At 40.5% G+C, this 12,967-nt stretch overlaps 1 protein-coding gene across 3 annotated transcripts in view; it reads left to right on the top strand.

Annotated features, from left to right (window-relative positions):
• Atp13a4 (ATPase 13A4) overlaps positions 1–12,967 on the top strand; it is a 118,506-nt gene that overhangs the window by 102,885 nt on the left and 2,654 nt on the right. Inside the window, exons 26-29 of one of the 3 annotated variants that reach the window (XM_055625155.1) lie at positions 1,448–1,619; positions 2,279–2,475; positions 3,736–3,824; positions 6,825–6,905. In XM_055625155.1, the coding sequence (XP_055481130.1) occupies positions 1,448–1,619; positions 2,279–2,475; positions 3,736–3,824; positions 6,825–6,905 (539 nt within the window). Of the gene's footprint in view, positions 1–1,447; positions 1,620–2,278; positions 2,476–3,735; positions 3,825–6,824; positions 6,906–12,967 lie in introns of those variants that run through there. The other 2 variants (XM_055625156.1, XM_055625157.1) reach the window with 2 other exon arrangements.

The following is a 12,967-nucleotide window of genomic DNA, read 5'->3' as shown; positions in this document are numbered from 1 at the left end:
CTCTCTCTCTCTCTCTCTCTTTCTTTCTTTCTTTCTTTCTTTTTTTGAGACAGTGTTTCTCTGTGTAGCCTTTGCTGTCTTGGACTTGCTTTGTAGACCAGGCTGGCCTTGAATGCACAGAGATCTGCCCGCCTCTGCCTCCCTGAGTGCTGGGATTACAGGTGTATGACACCACTCCTTGCTGACCGTGATTTTTTTTTTTTTTTTTTTTTTTTTTTTTGGTTGCTGCTGTGTTACTGATACCTCCAATAATGCTGGCGCAGGTCAGCAGCTTATTGGTGTCTTCTGGGTGTTATGAAAGAATACTTTTAATACTTTTGGACAGTCTCTACAGCTAAGAAATCTGTGTTTTATGTGGAACCCTTGTTGACTCTGTGCTTTCACTCATCCTCTGACCGATTTGTGGTAAAGTTATTTTTATAAAATTGTGTTTGTTTCTCTCTTAACCCAGCTATTACCAAAATAATTGAAACTCTATTATATTTGTTTATAAAGCTTTACTGCACAATCCTGAGCAGCAATTTACTTTATTCTTAAGTCTCTATGTTAATCTGGCTTTCTCTCAGCATAAATCCCCAAGGCACTTACACTTTATAGCATTCTCTGCTCCTGTTCCTCTTCGTTGAATCTCTTACTTTCTCCTCTAGCTTCATCTCCCCTGGCTGGCAGAAAGTCCAGACCTATTTTCTCCCCTGCTCAGCAATTGGCTGTAAGCTGCTTTATTAGCATATCAGGGGAAAAGTCAGTAGGAAAACAGTATTTACAGAACATGGGGACAGGAGATTCTCAGGACAAGGATTGCAACCAGAAGTGAGGCAAGAGAAGTACAGAAATCAGAATTTGAATTACACAATTACCTTATGACTACAGATTTGTATGGCACAGATATTCCTGTATGTGTGTCCTTCTGCTGGAGCACTGTTGATTTAGTTGGATTTGGTTAATTCAGTCTTAGAGAAAATTGACTCCCCCTCTCCGAGAAGATATCAATTGCCAATAGCCCCTCAGCCAGGGGTGGGACTTCATGTCCAACTCCCCTTTCCATGCTGAGATTTGGTTTGGCTTACAATTGCACAGATCTTGTGCATGCTGCCACAACTGCCGTGAGTTCATATATGTAACTGTCCCCTGTGTCTAGAAGACACTGTTTCATTGTAGCCATCTATTACTTCTTGCTTGTCCATTCTTTCTGGTCTGCCTGTTGCAATGATCCCAGAGTTTCGGGAGAATGTGTTATGATACAGATGTCCCATTTAGGGCTGAGCATTCTACAGTCCCTTGTTCTCTATCTTTGATCCATTGTAGGTCTCTGTGTTAATTACCATCCTGCTGCAAACAGAAGATGCTTAGATTGAGGCCTGACAGTGCATTAATCGTACCACTTTTATGGTTAAGAAGACAGCATTTCCCTGCTCTAATACGTGCAAACCTTGGGTTTATTTTGTAGTGAATCTAAATGGTGCCAACCCGAAGCTAGTGCCGTTTAGACCTGCAGGGCGGCTGATCTCCCCACCTCTGCTGCTCTCCGTTATCTTCAACATTCTTCTCAGTTTGGCCATGCACATTGTGGGCTTCGTCCTGGTGCAGAAGCAGCCATGGTATCTCATGGAGTTGCACAGGTATCAGCGTGGCTCAAATCTGGCTCCTTGAAGTTTGATTTCTGTTGAACATCATCTGGTCCATATGAAGGGAGGAAAATGGGTCTTCAACTACCAAGGGTTTTAATTTCCTTAAGTCTTTTGGGAAATTTTCCAAGAGTCATTTGTTCTTTTATCACACACTTTTGCCTGTTTTGTTTAATCGTGAGGCTGGCTAGGGGTTATAACTTTCCTGGTTTGTTCCAGTTTTAGGAGCCTAGTTTAAGTGATGTCCGGAAAAATGGTCAAAATCTTTTCCTTTCAAAACTGCCCCTATTCAATAATAAAGTATATGTCATCCTGTGTATTAACTGACAGAGTTCTTAAGTCTCCCAAGGAGAGAATCACAATTTATTCATCTCCCCCCGCCCCGTAACCTTAATATACATGATGGATGCATAGTTCAATGAATCAGGAGCCAGTTAAATCTGCATAAATATCTATTTACCTATTCATGTATACAAAATTCTAGATCTGTCTATGGCTGGTTTTTTTTTTTCTTTATTTTTTTGTGTCTTCTTTACCAATGGATAATTATGAATATTGGATGTCTACTCCAGACAGTGTTTGCCAAGGTGACCTGCAGATGCAAGTGTTCTGAGGTCTCCATTGGCTTTTGTTTTGTTTTGTTTCTTTCGTAGTGTCTGCCCAGTGAGGAATGATAGCATCTCAGCTTTAACTACTGCATCTCTCAATGTTCCTGAGAAAACCAGAAGTAACAGCACCTTTGCGAGTTTTGAGAATACTACTATATGGTTTTTGGGAACAATCAATTGCATCATTGTGGCTCTTGTCTTCTCTAAAGGAAAGCCCTTTAGGCAGCCCATGTATACAAACTGTGAGTAACACTGCATGGGGTGCAGCGTTCTAATGATCAGTGCATGGCTGATCATTAGAACAGGCATGTTCAGGTCACTCAGGAACCAACTGCACAACTGAGTCTCAGCTCCCTCACTTCATCTCCAGAGCTCTGAAAAGCACCACAGCCTCATTCCCCTGCTCCTCTCTTTCCATCAAAGAACTTCTTTCTTTTTTCATCCCATGGCTCCACCCAAAGTTGTCTTTAGGTGATATCTCCGGGGATCTTGGGAAGGTCAATGTAAAGATCAATCTTTTTTTAAAATAATATTTTATTTTTATTAATTATAGTTTATTCCCTTTGTATCCCACCTGTAGCTCCCTCCCTCTTCTTCTCCCAATCCCACCTTTTCTCCCTCCTCTCCACCCATGTCCCTCCCCCAGTCCGCTGATAGGGGAGGTCCTCCTCTCTTTCCATCTGATCCTAGTCTATCAGGGTAAAGATCAATCTTTACTTGTCAGTATCTGTCAGGATTCATGCTGGGGACACAAGAAGGGTCACAACCCTCACTGGAACTTGTGTGCTGTTGGGAAGGCTGGTCAAGATGGCATTGTGTGGTGGCAGACTGGGAGTAGGTCTGGCCATGAGGAACCCCATTATACAGCATTGTGGACAGTCTTGGCTGGGGTAATTTGGGGCAGAGAGGTTCTTTAGAAGAAGCGCATGCCCTGTGTAGTCTTTGGGACATGCATTTGTATATTATCTTAAGCCTCTAATTGTCAAACTTCAGAAACGCATGTTGACGGATCAATATCCTCATACAAAATTGTTCCAGGAAGATTAATTTTGCCTTTTCCTCATTGGTATGAAAAAGCAGTTGAATGTTCATCTTTATATAATCACAATTTAAAATTTCATGTATTTATGGCATTTCTGGTTTTCCAGAAATGGATTTGAGGCATATGACTTGTCTTAAAGCCAGATACTTGGATGTCTTTAAAGCACTTTTCAAAAGGGCATTTTGCCACTGCTATTCTCTATATATTTATTTACCACCTGTACTAATTAAAACATAACATGGATATAAAAAAAGATCTTCTTCCCCCTTCAAGGGCGCGCACACAGATTGCAGAGGTGAGACCCATTGCATAGAAATGAGTGCTTCTATCCATTATGCTGTATTTGGATGCGGAAGTCAAGAAAATGTAATCAGCATTAACCTAGACTATATCAGTCAATGGATGTGGCACTTCACACGATGCCTTCTCAAAATGATAGCTTGTGTTCTTGTTTCCTCAGATATATTTGTCCTTGTGCTGATTTTACAGATGGGCGTGTGTCTTTTCATTCTATTTGCGGATATCCCAGACTTGCATCGGCGTTTAGACGTAAGTATCCTCTCTGGAGGATGACAGTGCCATGTGTTTTTGTCACCATCATCTGATAGCAGGGTCACTGTGGTAACTGACAGGACCTCTCTACGCTGGTTAGGTACTTTGGAAATGGTAGAGTTTAAAAGAATTTTGAACCATCCCATTTTTCACTCAAGCTAATTAGGAAATAAGATTCTATCAAGTGCTGATTCTGTGACTAAAGACAGCCTTTGAACAAGTATTGAACCAGTTTTCATTAAAAACAAAATGCCCTGTAAGATTGGTAAACATCAACTTATATATTTTTTTTGCTTTCAAAGGCCGTTTAAAGAAACTTCACCTGCAATACCTTTAATTTAAAGAAATTTCACCTGCAATACTCTTTAGATTAATTCTCAGATCTGTACTTACTTTTAAACACCATGCTTTTCTGTACTTTCATACTCGTATCTGAAGACGCTTTCAAAGTGACTGCTCTATTTCAAGCTCTCTCTCTTACATCTGAAAAATGTAACCGAGACAACTTTGAAATCCTACAAGATACCATAATCTTACCTACTCAAGTGAGGAAAAGCTTATATATGTACTTTATGTATTTGGCTCTAACAGTCAGGCTGGCACTCTGGCATAACTAAAAAGGCGATGCTTTTATTTGGTGAGAACTTGGGTGGAGTCTCTGACAGTGGGATTACAAATGATGCTGCAAAGAGGCTCTGTTCGGTTTAAAACCAGGCCTTCTTATTATGTAAATATGAGTCTATTTTAGAGAATGTGAGATATTCAGCAAGGAAAATTATAACACTATTTATTACTGTTCCACCTTTTAAATTTATGTTCTGTAAATGGGCTTTGCCTAAAATTTATGAAGTTTATTACAAATTGAATCATGTTGTTTTGCAACCTAGATGTTTCTAAAATAAGAAGTACATTCACATAGTGTAAAAATTTTTAAAAATGTAAACACAGTAAAATAACCTTTTCAACCTAGCTTCTCTCTGGAGCAAAGTATGATATCAGGTTTTTAAACATACTTTCACACTTTATATATAGAAATATATATATATATTTCTAAATTTTATAATTTATGTTATATTTCTATATATTTATAATGTATAGATAGATATATAGAGAGCTATAGATGTATATACACAGGAAAGTACATGTATATCTTATGTACATGAATCTTCTCCCATGTTTTTACACAATGGTAATAAAATATTCCATTTGTCGGTATTCAGAGATGTTGATACCAAAGTGGGATATGTTATGCGAGCAACTTATTGTAGGAGATTTCTGTGGGAGAAAAGGGTAGCCGGGGATAGTGAGGAGAGGCCTCATGCCACGGTAAAGACTAAACCCAGTGAAGTAGAGAGGGAAGGAAAGATGGCTTCTGAGAAGAGCCTCGGTCCACAGTGAGTTAAGGATCAAGCTGAGACTGTCTTTTAGGAGTATCTGGCATCTTACAGGAGTGAGTCTCATGAGAACCCATGCTGTCCTTATTTGTGGGCCCCGAGCAGCTCCTGGGAAGTACAGCTTTGGGGTGGCAGTTGTGGTAGAGTTTGAATCTACTGTCTGGGGCAGACAATATTTATCTTCCCAGCAGCAGGAGATCTGAGTGGAACATTTTCATAGCTGTATGTATTTATCTTCCCAGCAGCAGGAGAGCTAAATGGAACATTTTCATGCCTGCTATAACCACATACACATCCGTGTGGCTTATTACTTTCATGTAACAGTGTACTTTGGTAACTGTGCCATACAAGCGCATAAACTTTCCTCATTATTTTTAATGATAGCATAATATTTTATTAAATATATATGCATTATATTTCAGAGTATGGATTGTATGTATCATAATGTGTATGCAATCCCATATTAATTAATATGTAGCTGTTTCTAATTTGTTACCCTTATAAAGACATAATAAAAGAAGCATGTACCTATTTTTAAGTCACCTACAAATATATGTCAGGAGTAAATTCCTAGAAATGGATTTAAAATGATAATTTTGAAAACATTGTTCTCCACGGGATTGCATCAGCTTTTTCTCCCATCAGCACATAAGACATTGTATAAGGCATGCAGTCCACGGCAGAGGGTACATGGCTTTTTGATCCATCGATCCACCCATCCACCCATCCATGCATACCTCTATTCATCCACCCATCCATTCATCCATGCACCTGTTCATCCATTTATCCATTCATTTGCCTACTTACAGATCAGGCACTGTGCCTGAGGAGGGGTTGGAAGAAGACACAGGAGGTGTGGAAAGAGCTTGATTTCAGCTCCATGTGCATTACATCCCTTGGCAAAGGCCCTCATGAAGGCACAGGGTGTGTAGCTATCCCTGACCCAGCGTTTCAAGGCAGGACTTGGGTGATGAGAAACATGGCAGTAGAGGACAGAGGGCCATGCTATTCGTGGTGGAAGTTTCACACATGTGTCCCCAGAGGTGCCTGGGAATAAAGTCACATTCCTGAATTTCATTTTCAAAACAACAAAAAGCAAGTGGACAAAAGGGGTTACTATTATTTCTTTTCATTGAAAAATGGCAAAAGTTATAAAATTTAGAAATTTTAGATAAAAAGACTAAAGGGGGGGGAACCACAGTCTTCAAATGACTGAACATCAGTTTTCCATACTTACACATTCTTTATCTATATGTAAAAGTATATGTATGGAATATATATTATATGCAGCATTTATATTCTAGATTTATTTCATTTGTGTCTGTGTGTTTGTACACATGCATGTGGGTGCCATGAAGGCCAGAAGCAGATATCAGATTACCTGGAGCTTGGGATGCAGGTAGCTGGGAACTGCCTGATGATGTGAATGCTGGGAACTGAACTGTTGAGCCTTTGAAACACAAGTACTTGTAACTCCTGAGCTATCGCTCCCATTTGTGGTGTGTTTCTGCTGTGATTTATAGCCTATACTAATGTTTGGGGAGAGCTTGGAAACTTTTCCAGCATATTTGTCCTGAGACTATGATTCATTGTCTTCTGCCAGTTACTCTGTACCCCTGTCCTGTGGAGAGTCTACATTCTCATCATGATCAGCTCCAACTTTGTTGTGTCCCTAGCTGTGGAGGTAAGTGCCCTCAGGCTGTTAGCTGTGTGAGTGGGTGTGGCCTAGCTATTCAGGAGTTTGAGAATGGTGCAACTTTAATGTGCAAAGGCTCCACACTGCTATGGTCTTTCTTTCTCATGCTGTGCAAAGGCTCCGCGCAGTGTGCAGTGAGAAAACAAGCAATTGCTTCTCTCATCTGTAAAGTGTGGGTGGGATTCATTCATGTTCTTTAAGGTTCTATCCGTTCTTAAAATTCCCCAATACAGACTCAAATAGAATTCACACTTTAAAATTGAGATTTGATTTGTGCACTATAAAACTCACAATTTTAAAGTAAACAGTTCAATGGGTTTTAGTATAGTTGCTGAATGTGCAACAATAAACACTACCCAGTTCCAGAACTGTTTCACCATCCCCAAAGAAATCCTTCAACCCATTAGCAATTGATTTTCATTCTCTTCTCTGCCTCCTAGACAATCACAAACACACTTTCTGTCTCTATGGATTTTCCTATTTGGGACATTTCATATCAATAAAAATCATTCTGGTTTTTTGGTTTTGTCTTCACTGTTGAAGACCGAACTCAGGGTCTTGTCCATGTTAGATAAGCACTCCACCACTGAACTGCTCTACCACTTTTTTTTTCTTTTAAAGAAAGGATCTTACTATGTAACCCAGGCTAGCTTTGAACTCTCAGTCACCCCGCTTCTGTCTATTGAGTGTTGAAAATGTAGGTTTACATTATTTTGCTTCAGAGGTATGGGCCTTTTTGTATCCAGCTTCTTTCATTTAACAGCTTGTATCATTTTTGCCGGTGATGAGAAATGAGTCTCACAGCTTTCATTCTACAGCCCCCATTTGCTCCTTTTCCTCAGTGAAATGAGCTTGCCTCCGTCTTTATCTCTAAATGTTTCTCCCTCTCATCTCTCGGTGATATTAGACATAATCTCCCTTCTTCAAAGCTTGCTAAGGAAGGGTAGAACCTTTGAAGGCTTCGATAAAGGGGAGGAGAAATGTAGCGTGCTATCTGTCTCCATTTTTGCTTTGAATTGTAGAACCATTGTGTTCCAGCAACTGGAGTATTTACAGTGGGTTGTGGGTTCTTTACAACCTGACCTCTCAGCTAGTACCTTGAGGATGGAATCCCTGAGAATGCCCCATCCTGTATCAAGCAGATACTGCTACAGTGGTCTGTGAAAGAGCAGAGCACATCATCAGGGCCCTGTAGCCTCTCTCTGGAGGTGAAACCAGGGCTATGCCAGAGCAGAGTTGGCATCACACTCACCTGGCTGGCTTGGAAAAAAGGGAAACACAGACCACCAAACCCTCCCCTCTCTGTGTCTGACTCAGTGTTGTAGAGTATGTGTCCACCATGTGGCCAGGTGAGTCTGCTGTGATGGGTTCAGGCAACACATATGAAAGCACTATGCTAAGGCACACAGTCTCTAAGGCAATCAGATTGAGGTGGGTGTCCAAGACTGAGTTTGACTGAGTTTCAGGAAGGCGGTTTTCACCTTTTAAAGCAGGGGTTCTCAACCTTTTTAATGCCACAATTCTTTAATACAGTTCCTCATGTTGTGATGACCCTCACAACTATAAAAGTATCTTGTTGCTCCTTCATAACTATAAATTTGATACTGTTATGAACTGAAATGTAAAGATCTGATTTGTGATCCTGGGGTTGTGACACACAGATTGAGACTGCTGATTTAAAGGATAATCTTATGTGCATCTTGGTGACTGCACTTTTCACTTGGAACATATTTCTTTATTCCTGTATGTTGACACTCTGTTCCATACTCTATGGCACCGTGTCAGGATAGCCTCTTCATGAATCTTTCCTAACCCTTGCTCTGTTAGGCAATTAGCAAAACTCACATACACAGTTTAGACAACATAGATATTTCCTGATTTGGGAACCAGACTTGGGTGGACACTTCAGGACTCCTACTTGTCAGAGCTCTGCACTCTTCAGTGCCATGAGACTCTTAGCTGTCCCCTTTCATCGTTCCTGCTCATGTCTCCAGACCTGCTGTGTGTGCGATACATCTATTTATGGGCAGAAAGAAAACAGGGAAGGCACTCAAGGAATTCTATTTCCTCAGATATTACCAGGAAACAGAAGGTTTCCTATGGCCTGTCAGCAGACTTCTTCGTATGTCTTATTGATTAGGACTGTCTCATTGTTATTCAGAGGGAAAGGCATTCTGGGTAAGAGAGTCTATGCTCAGACTGGTTCACTTAGACCTTTTGTTTGTCTGTTTTGTTTTTGTTTTTGTTTTTTAGGCAGGTGGACAAGGAAGAGCAATGGTTGTCAAGTGTCAAAGTCTGTCAAATGTTGTAGCAGGAAGCCTTTCCTAACTTGGTATATTTGCACAAAGGGCACAGGCTCAGATACTCTTTCTGGTGTGAATCCTGGCTTCAGCTCTTCCTTACTGCCTGATTTTTAGCAAATTATTCTGTTTTGTTGGTTTGCTCCCTCTGCTATAAATGTCACCAGTAATTGTACCTTACAATATATAGTAATCATATATAACAATCATATATATATATATATATATAAATCATATATATGTATGTATACATATATATAGACAGAAATATGATTAGCGAGAAGCACATAGTAGGTGTTTAATAGACATAAACCTATCCAGGCATAGTGGTGCTGCTTGTCTGTAATCCTAGAACTTGAGAGGTTGAGGTAGGAAAATCAAGAGTTTGAGGCAGGCTCTGCTGTACGGGGAGATTCAATCTCAGAAGTTCAAATCTAAACAAACCAAGCCAAAATAAACAAGGCCCCTCAAACACATATAGAAACAAACACACACACACACACACACAAAAAAAAAAACTGTATAAGCTTAATAAGCCTTCATCAGCTCTTGCGGCACTTACCACTTTTTATGTTATTTCTGTCAAGTTTTCAATCATGCCTTTATACATTTGTTCTTTCCACAACAGTTCATTGACCCTGTGGTATATCCTAAGGTACTTTGACAGGAGAAAGATTACAGGGGTGGGACTCACAATCTCACATAGCAAGCAGACACATGCTGTGGTTATTTGGGTGTTAATAGTTTCTTTTGCTTGCCATTAAGCTCTGCTGGCAAGAACTTGTGTTAGTAACTATTGCGTTTAAAATCCTGCTTAATTCTAGTAGGGGCCGAGTAAGAGTCATCTAAACTAAATGTTAGAAATGACCTTGTTCATGCCCAGCAGTTAGCGTGGGTAGCTGATAAAAAGCTAGGCATCTTCTTTGGTTCTCATGTTGAGTGAGAAATGAAGATAAAGACAAGCATGTTTATTGTGAGTTGGCAGTAACATTTGAATTGAGAAATAGCATCAGAGAGTGGGAGCTTCCACCTTAGACACCCTCACTACGACATCCAGTTGTTTAGTAACCCCTTTCTCCATGCTCAACAAGTGCTTACAGATAGAGTAGTGAGTCTTTGGTAGAGGTCTATTAAAATTGAGAATGATGGATTCTATGTTTACCTGCCTCATGTGGTGAGAGAGCCTGAGATAAGGTGTGGACTGTCATGGACTCAGCAAGTTGTCTTTCCCTAGGAGGTTCTGAATATGTGCCAGAAAGTGTGAAGCGATGCTGGATGAACTGAGATAAACCCATCTTGCTGGCCAGCCTGTGCTATCCATAGTTCAAACACTTTTCTCTTGATGGGTTGGCATGATGGCTGGCTGTCATTGCAGAATTTTACGTATTATCTGGTTTACTGAGGCCTGCCTCTAATCCTAAACCTACCTCCAATCTAATCCTAGAGTAGCCCAGAAATCAAAGAGATTTGAGTGAGCCCTTGCTTTGTGAGCCCCACTCCCTGCCTGCTCAAAAGCTTGGGAGTTGATAGGAATGGCTATAATACTGCCCACTTTTTTATTACTGTGCATGCAAGTGTGTGCACACAAGGGTTTAAGAACTGAATAGTCCACAGAAAAAGCTTACATAAAATTTCTTTAAAGAACTAGATTCTCCCCAGCAGGGTATCAAAGTAGATGTTGAGACTCATAGCCAAACTCTGGGCAGAAATCAGGGAATCTAATGAAAGAAGGGGGAGATAGGAAGACCTGGAGGGGACAGGAACTCCACAAGGAGAGCAACAGAACAAAAAATCTGGGCACAGGGGTCTTTTCTGAGACTGACAATCCAACCAAGGACCATGCATGGAGATAACCCTGCACAGATGTAGCCCATGGCAGCTCAGTGTCCAAGTGGGTTCCTTAGTAAGGGGAACAGGGACTGTCTCTGACATGAACTCAGTATCTGGCTCTTTTATCACCTCCCCCTGATGGAGATGGCAGCCTTACCAGTCCACAGAGGAAGACAATGCAGTCAGTCCTGATGAGATTTGATAGGCTAGGGTCAGATGGAAGGGGAGAAAGACTTCCCCTATCAGTAGACTTGGGGAGGGGTATGGGAGGAGATGAGGGAAGGAGGGTGGGATTGGGACGGGATGATGGAGGGAGCTACATCTGGGATAAGAAGTGAATAAACTATAATTAATAAAAATAAATAAAGTTAAAAAAAGAAAAAGAAAGAACTGGATTCTCATCAGAGCTCTGCTTTTGCTTCTAGCTGTGCATTTAATTTACAAAGCAGAGTCACAAAGCAGATCACCTAGCAATTCTTCAGTTATCCCTTGGAGAATGATAAGCAAGGAGGTATAAGTAGTTACACTAGAAGGAGGGAAACTCCACACAATATGGAGATCCATATTTCACCTTCCACTTAACTGGTTTGAAGAAATGCTAAGGCTACCCACAGCTGTTAAATTTAAAAACTTGGAGTTGGTTCCAGTGTTCCTGCCTTCTCCCAGCTGTAAAAAAGAGCTACAATTATCCTGTTACAGATTAGGTCTGGCTGGTAAGCACTGAGGTTGGCCAGAAGCTGAATTGGCTCTCTGGGTCTCAATTTTTGCCAAGAAGCCTACCAGTGTTCATAGGAAAAGACCCTGGCAAGGTGTCTTTATCTTTACTATGGACAATGAGACTCAAGTAACAAATGTGAGTAGGCTTAAGAAAAAACTACATCTAGCATAGTTCCTCATTGGCTCAGTTTACAAAAATAACATGATGGACATCAAAGTCAGTTATTCTTGTCAGTTTGTTTTCTTTAGTGTCTCTCATGAGAATATCTCAGACACTCTACTTTTGGACAGAATATGGTAAAATGGAATACACCACACATACAAGTTAATCTTTTCTGTGATTTGTTTTATGACTTGTTTCACTTAAGCTTGAAACAAACTCATAGAATTAGGTGGCAGACCAAAATGTTTTTAATTAATTTTTTTTGTATGTGTTTGGATGTTTTGCCTGGATGTGTATCTGTGTACCATGTGCATGTGGCACCCAAAGAGGACAAAAAAAGCACTTGACATCCTCTGGAACTGGAGCTATAGACGGTTATCATCTGCCATGTGGTACTGGGACTTGAACTCTGGTCCTGAAAAAGAGCAGCCAGCCGCCAGTGTACTCAAGTGCTAAGCTGTCTCTCCAGCCCCAAATGTTTTTCAAGAGGCATTACTTTTATACTGTTAAACAGGTACTTTAGTGAATGTGAAACCTGTGTAAGCAGGGCCTCAACACACAACCATTAGTTTAAAAAGTAGTTCAGAAGGGTGGGTAAAGGGTGACAGCGCTACCTTGCCTTGCCATGCCCTGACTTACCCTGCCCTTCCCTGCTATGTAAGGGCAGTTGTATAATCCTTACAGTATATAGAAGGAAGGGATTATTATTTCTAACCCAACAGGTTCAGGATAATCGACTTTCTTCTTTATTGGTTAGAATTAGACACAGGTCTTAGGCTAATGACCTGGCCATAGCCTTATAGTTATGAAATGAATCCATATCTTTCCAACCCCAAGACTGAGGCCCCTATCTAAATTTCATTGACCTGCGTTCATGTCTAGCAGTGTCTTGCTGAAGTGTATCAAAGACACAGTATGCATCTTTCTACACATTCAGTTCTATGAGATGCTAAAAATTGTATAAAATGTCATTTTAGAAGGCATGAAGTTGGATGTGGTATGGTGTGAAATATAGAATTTGAACAACTTTAAATTTAATT

This window comes from Psammomys obesus, unplaced genomic scaffold (assembly GCF_907164565.1).
Source record: "Psammomys obesus unplaced genomic scaffold, mPsaObe1.curated_primary_1811, whole genome shotgun sequence".
Classification (NCBI taxonomy): Eukaryota; Metazoa; Chordata; class Mammalia; order Rodentia; family Muridae; genus Psammomys; species Psammomys obesus.
This window is presented reverse-complemented; position numbering and strand designations above follow the sequence as displayed.